This window comes from Coloeus monedula (assembly GCF_965178545.1).
Source record: "Coloeus monedula genome assembly, chromosome: Z".
NCBI lineage: Eukaryota > Metazoa > Chordata > Aves > Passeriformes > Corvidae > Coloeus > Coloeus monedula.
This window is the reverse complement of record NC_138822.1, coordinates 71230602-71250840: the sequence shown is the minus strand read 5'-3', so window position 1 is coordinate 71250840 and position 20239 is coordinate 71230602. Positions and strand designations below refer to the sequence as shown.

Sequence of the window (20239 nt, the reverse complement as noted above, 5' to 3'; positions counted from 1 at the left end):
TTAAAAGAGAGTGTGGTACTTCTGGTTATCTTCTCCCAGCTGCTAGCAAGTGCCAGCTGCAGGATGTCCTCAGTCAAAGGCTGGACATACACCACCTTCTTCATAGCTTCTGACAAGGAACTAACAGTTTTCTTAGAACCCAAAAGACTCTATTGATGCATTTCTTAAATTTAACTAGTTTCTTATTACCTCTTGTAATTTCACTGTGTGCTCCCTTCTCTGTACCATACAGGAACAGCACACAGCAGTTCTTTATTCGTCTGTTCCATGCTGTTGAAGATCCTATGTACCTTTATGTGTTTTTCTTCTTTCTAGTAGACTGTTATCCTCTGTAAACACCACAGAGAAAAACAGTGAGATCTGTTGCCAGTATGTCATATCTGATCATTAGGGAAGCAAAACTGACATAAATCTCCTACATTTTCGTCATGTGGCTACATATCCTCCTAAATCAGGAGCCCCTGCTAGAATATACTCAATTCACCTTTGTTTTCTCTGCTCTAAATCTCCTCAATTACCACCTCCACTTGTAGTTGTTGCCTCAGGCTTAATCTCCTCTCACGCTTCTCCGCACCTGCTGCCTGTTTCCTCCAACAGCCCCTTTCCGTTCCATGCATTTGACGTCCTCCTCCATGCTGTACTGCTGACAGCAGAGAAGAAAACAGACAGCACCAAATTACCTGCTCTAGGCACTCACACACAGCAGCTCCAGGATAAACACCACAAAGAAAAGAGGAATCATACCTGATTATCTGCAAAGGCTATGTATATGTAAAGCTGTGTGCATGCATGAAAGAATATCAAAAATTTAACCACCAGTCTCTGAAGAGGTTCTCCTATACACATAGAACTACACTTCAGAAATTTTTAAGCGAGTCACATATTAGCACAGCTAGGATACATAATAGTCTTAAGTTCCAAGAACATGTTCAAAGTGTGAAGATACTGACATTTCTCAAAGAAGTTCCTCCATTAAATTGATGGGCTTGCTTGTTTGATGACTTGCACCAGTATGACTGTATAATTCTGTATCCACAAAAAAGTGAAAGTGAACATAGCTGTTCTCTCATCTCCTTAAATTCATTCCTCTGGATTTTACACTATTATTCTATGGTAAAATTACCTGAATAGAAAGCATGAGAGAGCACTTTAAGATCCAGCAGTCTAGCAGTCCCAGCATTACCAATCAAACCAGCCTCCTGCAGCAGGCACACCTAAGGAGTGATTCCTTCCGAAACCCTGTGGTTGCTCTGATGTAAGTCATCAGTGAACTCCTGCTGGCTGTGATCACATTTTGTGATTTCTGCTTTCTTGATGAAATGAGGTGATAAAGCACCCAATTTGTATTCAATACCTAGGTTCTTAACTCAAAATAAAACATAACCATCCATGTGGGATATATACAAAATCACCTTCTCACATCTGGAGATGGCAATTTTGGAAAATATTTTTTTAGATTGCATGAAGTAATTATTTTTCAATCATAGAATTAAATAAGGGGAGAAGAGCCAGAAGACAACAAACAAAACCCACAATCAGTGAATATGGTCTTCATTTGCTAAGGGCTAGTTAATAGTAGAAGAACCTGTTTAATCTGTACTCTGCCAAATAAGGGGACTGACCACATCCCAAATACTACTGCTCCGGAACAGAATAGCTGATAGCAATATTAACTCTAGTGCAATATAATTTATAAAAATTTTTGCAAACAAAACACAAGTTGCTTTAAATACATTATTGCTATACTTTGTTACTTATTTTCAAATTACTTTAGAATGAAAGCCCTTGAACTTTATTAGAAGGTAAAAATAAATAACTGACTTTCTAATTAAAATTATTCATATTTTACCAGCAATAATTGAACCTCCAAAAAAACCCAACCATAATCACAACAAAAGATTTTATTTTCTTACTCACATCAGAGAAATAACAAATGAAAAAAGACTAAAAGAGCTATCAAATCCTACGCATTCCAAGAAATGTAACTTAAAGGTCAGAAGATAAATATAAGCTTAACTTTCAAAAATGAACTAAATAGAATTTATATACTGAAGGGAGAAGTAGTAAAATAAAATAAATGTATAAAAATAAATCAGAGATTTAGCTGCATTATCCAAGAAAGTGGCTTTGGTACTTTACAGTCTACTTAAGTGCAACTAAAGCACCCTCAGATTCAATGAATGTCTCTAACTAAGGATCAGACCAGAGCATGCCCCGCAGAAGACATATAGCAATGTAATCCCATTAAAACAACATATTAGCAGCTGGTTTATAGCCAATTATGCTGCTGGTTCACTCTGGTAAGAAAAAGAAATCCTGCACGCATTTCAATAAAGGTAACAAAAAGGTAATTTCATCCCAAAATGGCATGTTCTGCCCATACATCTATTAGTTCTCCTTATTTCAGATGTTCATTATAGACGGTGGTAATTTACAAAGATTTCTTAAAACTACTTGACATGCTACCACTTTGTTTCTCAACAAGAAGTTAGTGTGGTCCATTTCACCTTCAGAATCATGGCAGATATCCCAACTCCCTAAAATACTCAAATAAACTTCTCTGCAGTTTTGAGGAAGAAGGTAATCAGGGTACTTTTCAAGGAAAAGTTTGAAAGAACGAAAACAATTGATGTGGCTTAGACACTTTCAACAGGCCACAGAAATGTGTGTATAAAGAGATTGTCAGTAACAAATTTTAAGAAGAATTTAAGTTTTCTTGCATGTAAACATTATCCTTCCTAAAAGCTGCCTGGAAAAGAGAGCACTAGACACAGATGTAAATTAAAAAAACCCAAGAAAAAAGTGCTTTACAGAACCAAAATTATTATTTGAAGCTGGCAGAAACATTTAAATCAGTCCTTCAAACTATAAAAATAGAATTTTCTGCTTATCATAACCTAATGAGAAAATTCTGATTTCACTAGAAATGGTGAAATATTGTCATTAGCAAAAGTGCTCCTTATCCCACTGCTTACCGAGCCAGCTGGCTACATATTTCCCCCATTCTAATCAGGATTATTTCACAGAATCATCTGAGTCAGAAGGGACCCACAAAAATCATGGAATACAACTCTTAACTGAGTGACCCATATGGGCATCAAACTCACAACTTTGGCATTAGCAGCACCATGCTCTGACCAGCTGAGGCAATCTGCTCATATCTTTGCTTTTCTTCACTTTTTTCAACAATAAGAAGAAAACTGATAAAATACATTTGACTTATTCCAAAGGTTAACAAAAAGGAGAGGTGTGCTTGTTTCTCTATTATAAAAAACCCAGGAACACCTGTTCAAACCTGAAGTTGTTTTAAGATTCATTTAGTTATTGCTTTCTCCAGAAGAATCAGAAGTGGCAAACTAAGGATCTCAGTATCTAATTCATGGGAATATAAATGGGAGTGCATTTCCACACACTGGACAGCATGAGTGCGAGTTATCTAGAACAGAATTTAATAAAAGATCTGGGGAGGAGGAAAAAAAAAAAAGGAAGACTAGACAACTGTTTGGGACACAGAAATGGAAAACTACTCTGTTGTCCTTGTTCATTCTTTTGCCATTGTCTGCAGCCTGAAAAATCAACATTATTTAAGCCAAGTCAGTCTTGGTATCTCAACCCATTTCTTCTCTTCAAATATTCACTTTTTTTTACTGAGTAATTCAATAGCATTTGCAGGGGAGGGATGCTGCAAGAGCTAAAAGGATGCTGCTAAAATCTGAGCAACTGATTCAATTACTCAAAAATTTTCACTGCAGCAAAAGTTAGGAGGCTGCAGCTTTTCAAATCTCAGTATTTTGACCACCTGAAAAAATGCCCTTGCTTCATGTCAGAAGGCAATTTTTTTGGAAGGTTTTCAATTTGGATGTCAAATCTTTCTCATCCTATACTAGAAATCTCCATCAGAGATGTTAATAGCAGAGAAAACAAACTAATGCTTTAAGACACTAGGATATACACTTGCAGATTCCTTGATTCATGCCTAAAATTCTCCCATCTTTTCAGTACTACAATAATGCATGATTTTAAATGCAATGACAGGTAAGTCAATTGATTTACACATCTTACAAAGCAGAGCTGAAAAGTTAAATTTATAGTATTGTAAATCCTATTAATTTTCAAATTCTCATGATAGAAGAGTCTGGGGGTGAGATTCTTTTTGGCAAATCAAAATTGCTGTGGCAATGGCGTGCAAACGTTTCTAGGAGCTGCTTTTCCAAAACAATACTAGTAGTCTCTGAATTTCAATTCCAGTACTTCTCTGACTTGCTCTTTAACTTTCTATGACTGGCATCACTATAGCCACCAAACTGGTTGTTAACTTTGCTCAATATTGAAGGAGAAAAGCCATTAAACACTTCAGCCTTCCTCGTAATCTGCACTGATAATTTTACTCACTTCTGAGCAGTGAAGTATCCTTGGTCTCCCAGCCCACTATGTATGTATTCTTAAAACGATTTCTTGCTACTTTCAAGTAGTCTTTCTTTTTGCACTGGGCTGGATATTTCTTAGAAGCTTAAGCTTTTTGGTTTATTTTGCTTTGTAATGCTTAGCCTCAGACATCCGACCCTAGTCCTCACTTTCTATCATGTTCCTTCTCTGTGTTTGAGATTACAATGATTGAGATCAAGGTCAAACTCCTACTGCTCTTCCAATACTTTCTCCATGTTGGAAAATTTTATTCTCAAACTCATTAACACAGTCTTTCCCTAACTTCATTTCTTCTTTGCTATACCTCCCAGAAGGCTTCATCAGTCCAAGTCCTTGAGCTTATGAAATCAGTACTCCTAAGAGACATTCCTCATATTTTGCTATTTTCCCTATACTTTCTAAAGATCATGAGCATGCATTTCAAACTTGCTCTCCCACAAGTGTTCACTCAAATCCTTCAACTAAGGTTCCTCTGGGAAAGGTTATTGTAATGTCTATACACTATATATAGGTTATCTAAATTCAGATCCACAGGCATCTCTGACTCAGGATTTAGCCAAGGCCTAGGCACGTAAATACACTTTTGCAGTCAAAAGCCCTGACTAACCACCTACATATTCAATATGCAAAGATTTCTATACATATACATATACATGCAAAATTTATTACACAAGCATATTATGGCAACTAGAATTCTACTGTCACTTGTGCCAAAAGTAGCTGGTAATGTATCAGGGCTAAGAAGCTCAGTGTCCATCCTGTGACAAATGGGATTCTCAAACAAAGCCTTTCCCCCACTGCAGATCCACGGGACACTCCCTCACAACCACTGCCTGAGCACACACAGACTCATCACTGAGCAATTAAATAATATCAAAAAAGGCTGTAGCAACACAAAAGCTCAGTGGTTACAGCATTTGCACAGAAGGACCTCAATTCTACATCCTTCATCATGGTCTGTGGTTTCACAGAAATGTAAAGTCTGTGCCCATCCCAAAGCCATCCTCTACCAGGGTTCAGTTTTGAGTTCCATGGCTGGGGGCATCCAGTTGACAAAAAAGATTCTATCAGATTATTGTTCCACTTTAAAGTGGTACTTACAGGCTTTTTATAGTAAACTGTCACTGTGCAAAAATCTTGAAGAATTCCTCAGAACAGAGCTGTGCACATGAGGAAAGTTTTGCCCTTGTTAAAGCATTTGAAGGAATAGACACACACAAAAAAGGCTTATTTCCAGTTTCCTCAATAAAACCAAATGCCATGATTTAGCACAGATAACGGGATACAAATAGCTTATTTCAGTCTGATTCCATCCCTTAGTGCGACGCAGTTCATTGTACCTGAGAAAATGGTGCTCACTGATGTGGCTGTGTTGTTACTAGGCAACCAGAGATAAAATGCAGGGCTTAATGATTTTTATTTAATGCATTTTTATGAGAAAGTATACTCTCTTTTTTTCCCTTCCCTGATATTATTTGAGGTGTAAATGTTATTTACCCAAGAAGATATATTTAGTCATCTTCTGTGATCTGAACAAGAAAATTATTCAAACTGGATATTCAAACAGTCAGTCAATAAATATTTCTAAACATATTGACCATTACCACTACCAAACACTTTCACTGTGGCAATGGCTGAGATTTAAAAGCACTTCACCAGGGACAAATATTCAGTAGGTCTCACAGCAGAGAATAACAAGAAAGCAGATAACAGCTCAGGGTCATTTGGGACCTTTACAGACATTTCTGTACTCTTCTGCAGCAGAAAGCAAAAGCTTGAGCCTATTTACCCTTCCCCATGCTGTCATGACACCCACATCTGGCAAGGTCACACCATGTTTTCTCCTGTGGCTTTGGGCAGCCACAGCTCCCTAGAAAAAAGAGGTGTCATGACCGAAAGCCCCAGTGGGGCTCTGCTCAGACAGGTCTCTACAGGGAGATGCACATGTTAAGAAACACTCTGTTAACACAGCCCTCACCTTAGGAGTCTCCAAAAGGCCTCCCTGCAACTCCAAGCTGCCTTGCAGTTCATCTCTCATCACACAGTTCAACAGCTCTGTTAAGGGTCGTGACAGCAGTGACACCTCCTCAATTCAGCATGACCTTCGTTCAACAGTGTTGGAAGTGTTACCACATCTATAACACCACACAGCCTCTCAAGTTCTGTCACATGCCATGCTGTTCCTTTCAACCTTTACAGGAGCTGGTGGCTTGTATGTAACTTCTGACCGTTGGGTTTCTTTTATATCAGCCAATTTCTCAACTCTCCCATCTTTGCAACAGGGGCAGAAAAGTGTTTATGGATCTGAAAAACAACTGAAAGCCTCAGGCTGAGTGTAGGCATGAGAGCTCAGGTTCAAACAAAGCTACAGGTCTGACTGCATGCTTAACTTCTGCAAGTTCTGCAAGCTCAAGTGAGAAGAAGATGAACTCCCTGCATCATTTTGCTTTCATATATAGATAAAGCCAAACTAACTGATGCTGCCAATATTATTTAGCATTTGTCTCTGCAAAGGTTAACTTCCAAATAACAGGAATCATGCATTTCAGTTGAAATTTTTTTTTGACCTTCAATAATGGGTCGCCTTCAAATTAAAGTAGAAATTCCATTGGACTTGGCACAGTTGGGTTTTTACAGACAGTTATCTGCTCCTCAGATAACCCATCCTTATTACCCTGATTATCCTAATAACCTTATTAGCAGGTTATACTCCCTCTCACTTAGATAAACAAAAGATACACATGCAACAGTTCAAAAGATTCATGCAGATCAGTAAGCACTTGTTGAATTTCATTAGAAGCTTACAATCAATGTATTTCTGATCCCAAAATGAGTACCAAATGGCTACTTCTGACCATTTCCCTATTCAATATAAACAAGGGAGAAGGTCAGACAGTTTATTCTGACATTTTAAAAATTAGTAATTCTTCACTGTGTGTCCCAAACATAACAGGTAATAGTACAGGCTGACTTCCTCCTTCAGACGCCTTTATGCACAGCCAAACTTGCTCCTCACAATACAGGCAAATTTTTAAGCAAACAACAGCACTCACAGTCTGTGAGTTTGAGAAGTGGGGTTTATCTCTTATCCTTCACATCCACAAAATTTGCCTGCCTCTTAATTGTTACAAATCTTCAGTGTCTGTCTGTACTTCAGATAAGAATGTGTAAAACACCACACCAACTAAAAGTAGAGAACAGCAGCATAAAGTAAAGAAAAAAAAAGTCTTTCACTGTGTATGCATGTTGGATTTCACAGCTCCTCAGGTTAACTTAGCAGGACAAGTTAAAAAATGTCATTGATTTTCAATTAACTTCCTATTTTCCCCAAGTTCACAGATACATTGAGATCGGATTTCCAGTGGTTTATATTTCATTGGTATCTTACTATGCCAAATTCTGTATTTTTATCAATGATCAGAAACTAAAGTAAATCTTGGGAAAGTGGGAAACTACAATCCTGAAAACCGACGGTAATCACTTCATCTTTGAAGACAAGCCTGACCTGTAGCTATTTTGATGAAAAGGAGCAGGGTTGGCTTCAAGTCTTTACTCCTAGAGACTAGAACTGTCTGCTTAAATTCAGTTAGATGTTCAGTCAATAAAAAATAGCAACAAAGCTGGGAACAAACACCAGAATTCAGAAATCCCTGCAGCCAAGACAGTACCTGAATTACTACCCTACAAAAACCTTTTTCTTCTCCCTGTAAATGGGACTGAGAATTTCACCCTTCGGCCTTGAACAACATTAACTAAGGAGTCAGGCAAAACTCAAATTTTTAGTTGCCCCTGTTCCCTAGTGATGAGCTAAGACAGCTTATAGTGCTCAGTACTGAGGATATACTAGACACCATATTGAGATATTTCCTTCTGATTCCCTGGGTTTGAACTTTAAACCCAAACACAACATTCTGAATTCCACTTTGAAAGAATGACATTTAGAAGTTAAGTCGAGGATGGTTCAAAATATTTGTCCTAAATCTGTGGGTTTGCATTTTCATCTCATTTGTCCATAAAAACCAGAATTGTAAAGTAATATTAATATGCCATCTTGCAAAAAGATTGACAGTTTTATAAATGGTATTGAAAATGCAGTAAGACTCAAAGTGGACACAGTTCACAGCAGATCTACTAACAACTGATAAGTGGAATTACAGCAAGAACGATGTCACATCAGTTGCTCACTGACAAGAAAATTCTACCTTATCATACGTGGATAGAAGAGCAGAAAGAGAGAATAAGATGGAATGTAGGTGGAAGGCTTTGATCTACTTAAATTCTTTAAATGCCAGACTGAACAAGGTATGAAGGACAACTGTCTACAAGGAAAGATTCTTTATTTAATTTTTAAATAGAAAAATACTTGAAACCTTTCTTGAAAACAAAACATGAAAATGTTTTGCTGCATTGTCACTGTAAGTCATGTGGCAAATACCATGGTATTTTTTGTCATAGTTCTGTAAGGCACAAAGAAATAACTGAAGTTCCCAAATGTATTATTCAGAGATGCTTATATAACAAATATATTTTCCAAATAACATCGTACAAACAAACAAACAAAAACCCAAACCAACTCCCAAACAAAATAAACCAAAAATCCTGAAGAAGTAACAGCCTCTTCCATAAACCATTTACTAGAAATAGTCTAGAAGAGTTTGTCTTGATCTTACTGCCAAACCATATTTAGCTTTTATTAGGCATATAAAAAACTTACCAGAGAGTGAAGAAAAAGCTAATAGAGCAGTCTATCTTTTACATATTGCTACGCCTTAGCAACTCTCCAGGCACCAGTATTTTTCCAGTGTAGGCTGCTTCATGTTTTTAAACATGATCATTTCAGACAAAGAAAAAGGGCAAAAAGATTGGAAGAAACTTCTAGATCAGCTAGTCCATCCTCTTTCTCAAGACACAGCCAAATGTCTGTATCTCACTGTGGACTGATATTTATGAAATTTATTAAATCTTAGAGACCACAACTGTGATAGCTCTATGGTTTGCCTAATCTATGTTGTTATGTACCTGATTTTTTTTTTCAAGAAGTTTTGCATAGAGTCTTCGAGAATCTTCTCAAGCACAGCCTAAGCCTATCCTTTTCCTCTTTCATCCACCTATTACTTTATTTTACAAATTTTAAGGTTCTTGCTTTGTTTCCCTTTCAAAGGCTGGTCACAGTGAACACGAAGTCCTGGTCAGGATCAAAGGTACAGCAACTAAGGAATTAATCACTGAAGCAGAGCATAGTGTCAGGAGCAGGCAATCCGAGGAGAGAGGTTAGACCACTGTCCCTGATTTGAAACCCTGCAATTATCTGAAATCCCTCCACCTGATCTCCAGAATACCACGTAAAATAAAGGGTTATATTGACTATACCAGTATAGGGCTTACTATGTTTCAATTCCCTACCTCTACCACAGTTGTCTTTGCAGCTTTGCACATAGGTTGGTTGAAGTTTCTTGCAGTTTTCCTGGGGAAAAAAAAAAAAGAAAATTAATAAATATTAACGGCTGTAATAGTACAATGAAAGACTTTTCAGAGATAAGCTACTACAAGTATGTCTGTATTATAAGCATCACAAAGCTTTTTGCCAAATAGCTGGAGAACTAAGGACAGGGAGGAAAAAGTATTATGGAATTGTGTAAGATGCATCTGGAATGAAATCGTATTTTTCTGTGTCAGAAAGTATTCATTACAGCTCTTTTGACTTTCAATCAGCACACTGTTTAATTGAAATTGGTTATGTTACTGATATGTTCATTTATTGGATCCAAAAGCAGCAGCAAGCTGGACTTTGTACAATGCCTTTATTTCACTGCACAAAGAATGAAATTAATCTCCACAGGGGACCAGCACCAGGCCTAACAATCTCTCAAGTATGCTTTCATAACTCAGACTAGGACTTAGGACAGCCCTTTACCCAGCAGTAAATGTAATCCAATTCTCTTAATGAAAAAAACCCAAAACTGTGTCAGTTTTGGCACTCACTGTGCCAATGTGACTCTGGCACTCATTTTAAGTATTCCCATACACGATTTCTGTACCAAGGAAAAAGAACCTCTGGAGAATAAAAGCAACACATGACATGTAGACCTATGTTGGGATCTGCACCAAGATCCTAGTAGGCACACAGGAAACAAGTGACCTGTGTCAGCCCCACAAAACCATGTGGCACATTTAATAATTAATAAAAATTACAGAGGTTTTAGTGGTGCTCCACTGCTAGCTTCTCAGCATTTTTCTCTGTTAAAAAGTATAATTCTTGAAACTTTTTCATCAAAATCCAAGAAACCAGGGTTCAAAACAAGTTAAAACCTCCTTTCCACACAGTTTTTCCACAGAAGCTTTCTTTTTCCGCCCTCACCATCCTTATTTCATAGAATCACAGAATCATTTAAGCTGGGAAAAAAAGCCCTTGAGACGATCGAGTCCAACAGCTGCCCCGCAAGGCGTCCTGCCCCCCCTCGCTCCCCTGGCGCCAGCCCCGTGCGCGCTGCCGCCGCCGTTCCGAGCCTCGGGGCGCTGCTGCCACCTCGTGCCTTCGGGCGGGGAAGGGACACGGCCAAAGCCCGACACCAACAGGCCGCTCTCACAGGCCTCCGGCGCAGGTATCGACACTGTCAAAGCTATACCCGAAGGCACGTATCTCGGGGAAATGCTGTTTTATTGGCAATACACAGCTGCTGTGAAGCTTCTAACAAAAGGCCAAGCGTGTCCTGGGGGGCATCAAGCACAGCATCACCAGCTGGACAAGGGAGAGGATTGTCCCCTCTGCTCTCCACTGGGGTACTCTCACCTTGAGTCCTGGGGGCAGTTTTGGGTGCCACAACATAAAAAGGATATTAAACTATTAGAGAGTGTCCAAAGGAGGGTCACAAGGATGATGAAGGGCCTTAACAGGAAGCTGAATGAGGAGTGGCTGAGGTCACTTGGTCTGTTCAGCCTGGAGGAGACTGAGGAGAGAGCTCATTGCAGTTACAACTTCTTTGTGAAGGGAAGAGGAGGGGCAGACACTGATCTCTGCTCTATGGTGACAGTGACAGGACCCGAGGGAATGGCCTGAAGCTGAGTCAGGGGAGGTTTAGGTTGGGTATCAGGAAAAGGTTCTTCACCCAGAGGGTGGTTGGGCACTGGAACAGGGTCCCCAGGGCAGTGGTCACAGTACTAAGCCTGACAGAGTTCATGATGTGAGACAATGCTCTCAGGCACATGGTGTGACTCTTGGGGATGGTGCTGTGCAGGGCCAGGAGTTGGATTTGATGATCCTTGTGGGTCCCTTCCAACTCAGCACATGCTATGATTCTATTAATATCTTCTGCCCATGGGTCTTCTTGGTGGCTCAAAAGAAGGATGTAAGAATAAGAAACAACAGGAAAAAAACCCACATGAATTTATATTCTCCTCTGAGAGATGAATACAATACTAGTTAGCAGTGTTTCAGGAAAAACTACCATAAACTAGGTAAAGGAGCAAATGACAAGAAAAAAGGAGTTACAAAAGCTGAATTAAAATAGCTGAGAAATGGGTACAGATGGGGGAACGAAGATGACAAAACTAACAGTTCAGTATTTCATCCCATGTGACTACTTTTCTGAGCCAAAGACTTTCTCCAGATTGTAGTGGCTACTCTGCCAGTAAAAGAAACTGATATAAAATTACTTTTACATAGGGAAAAAACTACAAGAAAACATTTCAATATTAATTTAACATTAAGAAGAGCTAATGGGCTCTAATCTGATATAATTTATAAAAGTTTCCACCATTTAGACTTTTCTTGAGTTAGTAAAGTTGTTTCAGAAGCAGCAGTCTTTTACAGGATCAAAGGCTTTATTTCTAAACAACACACCACCCAGAAGTTTTATGGGATCAAAGGCCTTATTTCTATAGACCACATCATCCAGAAGGAGAAAAACCAGAAGCACTACATTTATTTTCCAGCACAGAATAATGTTAAAGAATTAGCAGTAGGAAATTCAAAAACTAGCTAGACAAAGTTGCCTTTTTATTTTAAGATCATTTTCTGGACATCTAGATTCAGCAATGCCTACAAAGTTCCATTGTTCCACTGGATTTCTAAGCTGACCTAAAGGTACAACATCTTTTCTCCCGGAGGCAAAAGACAGCAAACTAGACTAAACCAAAAAACTGCATCCACTACATACCTAATGATATGACAGTGCAGAGACACCTCAGGTATGAGCTGAATTTATGTATTACAGAACCAGTTGAAGCACGAAGAGATGACCAGACATGACTGACAGCAGAGGCTCTGACTCAGGTTATCCCTTCAACATTCCTGCTCCTTCGACAACAGTCTGTTTTCATCACCACCAAGCCACACGTTTGCTTGGAAAGTCAAAGTACTTTGGGCTAGAACAACTCCAAAGCAGAATGGTACCAGATGAAAAAGGAGGGGAACCAAAGGAGGCAGACAAGTCATTCTCCATGATATTTGAAAAGTAATGGCAGTCAGGTGAAATACCAGGTGACTGGAAACAGGGAAAGATGGCTCCCACCTTTTAAAAAAGCATAGAGGAGGACCCCAGGAACTACTGACCTCTGCCTCACCTCTGTGCCTGGGAAGATCATGGTGCATAGTCCTAGAAGCTGTACTAAGTCACAGGGAGGACAAGGAAGGTGATTCAGGACAGCCAGCACAGCCTCACTGACGGCAAGTCCTGCCTGACCAATATAGTGGCCTTCTGTGATGGAGCAACTACATCAGTGGACAGGAAATGGCTAAAGATGTCATTTTTCTGCACTTCTGTAAAACCTTTGAAATGGCTTTACAGCCCTACAACATCATTGTCTCTAATTTGGAGAGAGATGGATTTGATTGCATAAGCTGTTTGGTAGATGAGGCATTGGTTCAACAGTCACACCCAGAGGTTAATGGTCAATGGCTCAGAGTCCCAGGGGACGCCAGTGACAAGTGACATCCCTCAGGGGTCTGTACTGGGACCAGTGTTATTTAGTATCTCCATTAATGACATAGATGAAGGAATCAAGTGCACTCTCAGCATATTAGCAGATGACACCAAGCTGAGTGGTGCTGATGACACACCTGAAGGATGGGATGCCATCCAGAGGGACCTGGACAAACTCAAGAAGGGGCCCATGGGGATCTGATGAGGTTTAACAAGACCGAGTGCTGATGCTGTACCTGGGGAGGGACAACCCCCAGTATCAGCACAGGCTGGGCATGAACAGACCCAGAGCAGCCCTGCCCAGCAGGACTTGAGGAGCCAAACGTGTCCTGGGCTGCATCCAGAGCCCCGTGGGCAGCAGGGGAGGGAGAGGATTCTGCCCCTCTGCTTCACTCTGCTGAGACCCACCAGGAGCACTGCATCCAGCTCTGGGGTCCCTGCACAGGAAGGACAGGGACCTGCTGGAGCCAGTCCAGAGGCTACCAAGATGATTAGAGAGATAGAGAACCTCTCCTACAAGGAAATGTTGAGAGAATTTGAATTGTTAAGCCTGGAAAACAGAAGGCTTCAGGGTGACCTGAAGGGAGTATTCAAGACCAACGGAAAGAGACTTTTCACAAGAGCATGTGGTGACAAAACAAAGGAGAATGGCTTCAAACTGAGAGGGGAGGTTTAGATTTTATATTGGGGAGAAATTCTTTACTGAAGGCGGTGAGGAACTAAAACAGGTTGCCCAGAGAAGTTGTGGATCCCCCATCCCCAGAAGTGTTCAAGGCCAGGCTCGATGGATCTTTGAGCAACCTAACCCAGAGAAGGGTATTCCTGTCCACAGCTAGGGCTGGAACTGAATGACCTTTAAGGTCCCTTCCAAACCAGGCCATTCTGGGATTCTTTGGTGACTATCAACAGAAGCAGTGGCACTCCCTGATGTTGTCCCTAATGAGCAAAGCTTTAAGGGAGGTTAAGACCTGGAGACACTCTGTTCAGCTAAGTAGAACTAGCACCTGCATCAGACTAACAAAGCAAAATGCCCATGTATCTTTTCAGTTATCATAGGAACAAGGTGAGATTATTTCATAATGTTTGAGGGAGTCTTGGATTATTTGTCTTGCTAGTGGTGTACTGTACCTAAAAGCTATTACCTGCTGAGTCAGACATAGGCCTTTGTTAGACAAAAGATAACCACTGATAAGTGGTGCAGAATAGTCCACTCAGCATGAAGATGCCTGGAATGAAAGAAGCCACAACGTGCTGTATGGAACAAAAGATCCAGGATCCATGAAGTATCACTTCAAAAAAAAACCCAAAACAAACAGTTTTAAAAACAGCTTTCTAAAGAAGTTGGTGCCATTCTAGATTCCAAGAAAACAGTATAGCTTGATGTATGAGAATAGCAAAAAAATTAATGCCAGCCTGCGGTCCAAGTAAGTGTACCTAAAGTCCATCCTTTAAATTTATGAAAGCTCTTAGCTCCAGGGTGATTAACAGTTTGGCAGAGACTTACACGATTGTTACTGGCTCCACAGAGTCACAGGAAACACACAACGAATAGTACCACACTGCTGTGAAAGTGGTAACAGACAGCAAGTTAAAAGACGAGCCTATGTTTCTGCTTTATGTCATCAGATAATCATGTCTCATCCAGAAACAGAATAGGTCACGGCTTATCATAAGCCAATTCCTTTGAGCTAGCAATATTCTGTATGGAATAGGACACCAGGTGATGATTTGTTTCCATCTTTGATGAGTTACAGTTGAAGGAAGGAATCAAGATTTTTAGGTCTTCACTCCAGATGGAAGCAGTACCTGGTATCAGTTGTATTGTGTGAATGTGGGAGACATACGAAGACTTCTGGAAGGAACCGGAAGAAGGAAAGGCATAGAGGATAACAGGACATAAAAGGAGAACACAACTACTCTGTTTCTGTGGAGAATGAAAGAACTTTTCAGAGGTATGTACTATGCATCAGTAGATAGATACAGGATAAAAGCACAGAGAGTAGTGGCTCAGGATCAAAGCCAAGGCCAAGGGGGAACACTGTTTCATGAATTCAATGTACCAGAGCCTAAGGAAAGCAGTTTAGCAGCCATCAAATTCATCTGCACACACACAAAAAAGTTCAGCTTTCAATCAGAAACCATATTGTCTTGCTAGTGGGCAAGTCAGGATGTCAAGAGTTGGGCAAAATAAAAACTAGTTTGTTAATTTTCAAGTATTTTAATTTAGTATTAATTATGAGGAGATATATATATATACACACACACATATATACATAAAGAAAAGCATTACTTTATGGGTATTGGTTTTTACATATATTTTTCAGTTGCTTTTCCAACTCCTTGTTTGTTCTAATACATACAAAGACTCTCAATCAGCATCTTCTTGTAATAAACTGCAAGGGATAACTACAACACTTACCTTTTCATCTGGTAGCCATAAGACAAACAAATAAAAACCAGGCATTAAACATAAGCAAACCTCTCTTCTGTTTCAGTTCAGGACAAACCAGAACACAGAGTAACTCATATAAAAGATTTTCTCAGTAGTGCAACATCAAACTTTTCATTGAAAAGATGTTTAAATTCATATGATGCCTTTCCCTACACCACTGAGATCAAATCAACTTTAACACAGTTTTCTTTTGACAGAATCAGTTTTCCCATCACTGGCTGGCAAGAAGACTGACTCAGTTCCCTTCTCTTCTGTCATACATGAACCTGCACTTCTTGGGTCAGCCTTTAATTGCTCAAGAAAAAGGACCCAAACTAACATGAAAATTGAAAGAAGAGAATGTCACTAAATTTCTCAACAGTCATCGTAACAACTTTGGTCTGCTGTGTCCCATTTTTAACTACCAATGTTTTATTGCATAGCTATGTTTGAATTCTTAAAATTCATTAGAAAAAGTAATTAAATTTTGGTGGTTTATAGCAGTGTAATTTGACAGTAGGGAAAGGCAGTATGAAAGAATGTGAAATCAGTAGAACATTACTTTGCCATAACACAAGAGGCAGGATTCTCCTTCTCATTATCTAAACTGTAAAACAATATTTTCCCACCAGTAAACAAGTCATACCTGAAAATGATGTTTCCTGCACGATCAGCCTTCCATGCCTTCACAAGAGCAAAATCTCCTGTAATCGATTTCTCCAGAATAAAGTGACGGCCATCAAACTCCCTCACCTACAGAGAAAAGTAAAAAATTGAGATGTAGGTTTCTTCCAACAGATTTCACATGTAATACTTATTTTAAGGGTCAGTTTTGCAGACTTACATTTTGACTTCTTTTTGTAGTATGTAAAGTTGTAACTGAAAAACTGTGTAATAACAGAGAAGCATGGAAAGGCTGTAAACCCCAGTTTTATCATAGTGTCTCCAGTTGAACAGCATGAGAATCCATATTCCTCCTGCTCCATCTACTGGAATTAGATGTGCTTTGTCCTGCACATCTACCAGCTAACCAAAAACTGAGGTGCTAAAGTAGAACTACTGAAAAAGTTCATAAGCACTGTCCACCATCAGAAACCCCAAATCCAAAATTAAGTCAGCTTGAGACAGACTACTCGAATCATGTCATCTGACAGGCTGAATTTAATTTAGTTTTCCCTGCATTTATGATCAATATTTGCAATGAATGATACTGTGCCTGAAGCCAAAATATGGAACAGGGACACAGCTAGTCTTTTGATCCTGCAGAGAGAGATGAATCCACCACTCTTAACAATGTAGAAGGTGAGAGTATACACAAATATTACTTGAGAGCTTTTTAAAATTGCTGAAAGGGGGAGGAAGTATGAGAAAAGTGTACATAAGTCAGTCTTCCAGTACCACAAAAGGAGATCTGAGCTATTATAAAATGACACTTCTGTGCAAAATGGATGTGGAGAATGGAATTGAACTAATCATGCTAGTCATGTTATTAGCACCCCTCAGTTATTAGATTGAGGAGAGTAAGGGAGATTTTCCCACAAATGTCAAAAGAAAAACAAAGGAAGAAAAAATTTATTAAAATTATAAGCTATTTAATGAACAAAATATTCCTCCAAATGGTAAAACAGTATAAAAATTAAGGGAATAAAAAAGACTATGTCAATGTCTAGATACTGCAAATAGACATGTGTAACATACATGAAAATCATGGGTTACGGCGTAATTACCTTTACCGCAGAGATTTCTTGAGGTGAAATTTAATGTTGTATGCAGCCTAATTGGAACACACAATATTAGTCCCACCCATTTCTTCAAGAAAAATTACGGCAGATCTCTCTTCCCTTCTCCAAATTCTACATACAATTTCAAAATGAAACCCTTGTTTCTCCCTTGAAAGCCACATACAGTCTTTTTATTTCTTTGCAGTTTTAAATACTGAGAATAAATTGCATTTCAAAGATTGGGAAATGCATTTCCTGAAATTTGTGTCAACTGAGCTCTTCCCAGTTTAGCAGGAAAATGTCCCATTTCTTGTAAGGCTGAAGCTCCATGTACAGCTGCAGGGCTGCTTACTGCAAGGCACAGTATCTGAAGAGCACCTGCCCCCAGGAGATTGTTCTCAAATACCTCTATGCACTGCAGTGGCCTGGTACAAAATTTGTTTGAATACACAACGAACCTGGTCAGAGAACAGTCAAGTGAAGAGTAACTCAGGATGGCAGGCTTTCACTTGGACCAGTTCTTGATGCTAAATCACTCTAACTCTTTAAAAACTTTTCGAACACATCACAGAGGACAGCAGTAAGCAATGGGAGCAAAACTAATGTGTCTGGTACCACAGACATCCAGTTAATTGAATACAGTAAGGTTAAACTTAATACCTTCTTAAACTCCCGTTTATCTTGTAAATATGTTAGAAACTCGTTTTTCAAAGCTGCAGGCTTCCTAATGGCAATCAGACCTCTTACCTCTCTTGGCTGGCTGGCAATGGCAATGGTGCCATCTGTGTTGTACTTGATGGGTGCACCCCCTTCCTGCACCAGAGTCCCATAGCCAGTACTGGTGTAAAATGCTGGGATTCCTGCTCCTCCTGCTCTAATACGTTCAGCAAGTGTACCCTACAGAAAAACATATTTAAAAACTCATCATTTGGGAACAAGAGATAAAACTTCGATGAATGGCTTGAATTAACTTTATTTGATATCATGTCATTTGGAGCTTTTCCTTCTGTACTAAGTAGACAGATGGGATCATCTATTTCTTCCTCACATTTTAGCTTCCCGATGTGGGACAGGTACTGGATATGGCAAGAAATGCTTGTCACACAGTCATAAATTGCTTGAGATGACACTGTCATACAACTACCTGCCAAATCCCAGGCCCCAGCACTTGGCTGTGTCTCCTCTCCTTCAGTTTGTTTCCCAACCCATTATTCTTGAGCATAGTACAGAGCTCTTTTTCCCACCTGGCTACATATCCTAGAAGGTTTTTCTTCTCTAACAGTTGATGTTCATTCTACAACATCCTAAGAAAAACTTCAGAATCCACTCCAAGTTGAAACAGCCAAGCATGGCAGACTGAGAAAGGAAGAGGGAGTCCAGTGATCTGGGTTGCCCGTGCTAAGAATACCAAAAAACTAACAGAGCAGTTTTTATGCTGTTTGACCACCCTGTCTGCACTCTTCTCTATGTCCAGCTGTAGCATAGATACTAACAGCAGAAAGTCCTCATTTGCCTTAATTTTGGACTTAGAGCCACAAATGTGTGTTTGCTTTTCATTAGTGTAATTTCCTGGATTTTTTTTTTTAAATATATTTTCCTGTATTCAAAGCAAGACAAGACCATCATGGTCAATTATCCAGCTTAACAGCCTCTATAACATCATTTGCATTTTCCCCAGTTATCCTGCAAGAAGAACGATGACTTCTGGTTGGTTTTCAAAATGATGGGAAGAGGCAGATGCAAACCATGCAATGATACAGGGTCCTGTGTTTTAAGAAGCCTTAGCATTTCAAGATCTCACCATGACATCTCCCTTACGGTGCAACAATAATACAAAAGTCTCCAATTTTGCCTAAGGTTACACCAAACTTTTTTACAAAAGACTATTTTTTCTGACACAAATATTTCAAATCCCCACATCTCCTAGTAAGCAATTACATTTACCATTACACAGTGTAAACCCATTATTTCAATGCTGGATCTACATAGATTATCTGTAGTCCACAAAGCCAACTACACGTCTAAGGAGTTCACGGTCTTCTAGGTGAAAGTACTGAACATTAAATAGGAAGGAAAAAATGCATTGTGAGATTTGTGACATTTGAAACATAGACATGACAAGTGTCTGGCTATTTTCAGGTCTGCTGACTGGGTATAAAAGAAACTTTTCCATTCAGGTGTGGAATTCTAACAAACATTCTCTCACAGCATCCTCATAGGTAAGCTCAGGAAGTCTGGAATCGATGAGAGGACAGTGAGGTGGACTGAGAACTGGCTGAACAGCTGATCCCAGAGCATCACAATCAGTGGCACAGGGTGTAGTTGGAGGCCTTTTTTGTTTAACTCATTCACCAATGGTTTGGAGGAAGGCGCAGATGCCTCCCCAACGAGTTTGCTGATGACACAAAGCTGGGAGGAGCAGCCAATACCACATAGTGCTGTGCAGCCCTTCGGAAGGACCTCGACAGGTCAGAGAGATGGGCAGAGAAGAACAATCTGAAATTCAGCAAGGGAAAATGCAGGGTCCTGCACCTGAGGAGGAATGATCCCATGCACCAGTACAGGCTGGGGGCTGACCTGCTGGTCAGCAGGTTGGTGAAGAACGACCTAGGGCTCCTGGTGGGCAACAAGCTGGCCATGAGCCAGCAGCGTGTCCTTGTGGTCAAGCCCAGTGGTATCCCAGGGTGCATCAGGAAGAGCATTTGCAACAGGTCGTGGGAGCTGACCCTGCCCCTCTACTG

At 39.8% G+C, this 20239-nt stretch overlaps 1 protein-coding gene across 1 annotated transcript in view; it reads right to left on the bottom strand.

Moving 5' to 3' along the window:
• The window catches only part of OXCT1 (3-oxoacid CoA-transferase 1), an 83447-nt gene that overhangs the window by 43675 nt on the left and 19533 nt on the right, over positions 1 to 20239 (bottom strand). The window contains exons 5-7 of the mRNA XM_082301490.1: positions 18246 to 18395; positions 16424 to 16530; positions 9829 to 9889 (exon numbers count right to left, since the gene is read on the bottom strand). Coding sequence (XP_082157616.1) covers positions 9829 to 9889; positions 16424 to 16530; positions 18246 to 18395 — 318 coding nt within the window. The remainder of the gene's footprint in view (positions 1 to 9828; positions 9890 to 16423; positions 16531 to 18245; positions 18396 to 20239) is intronic.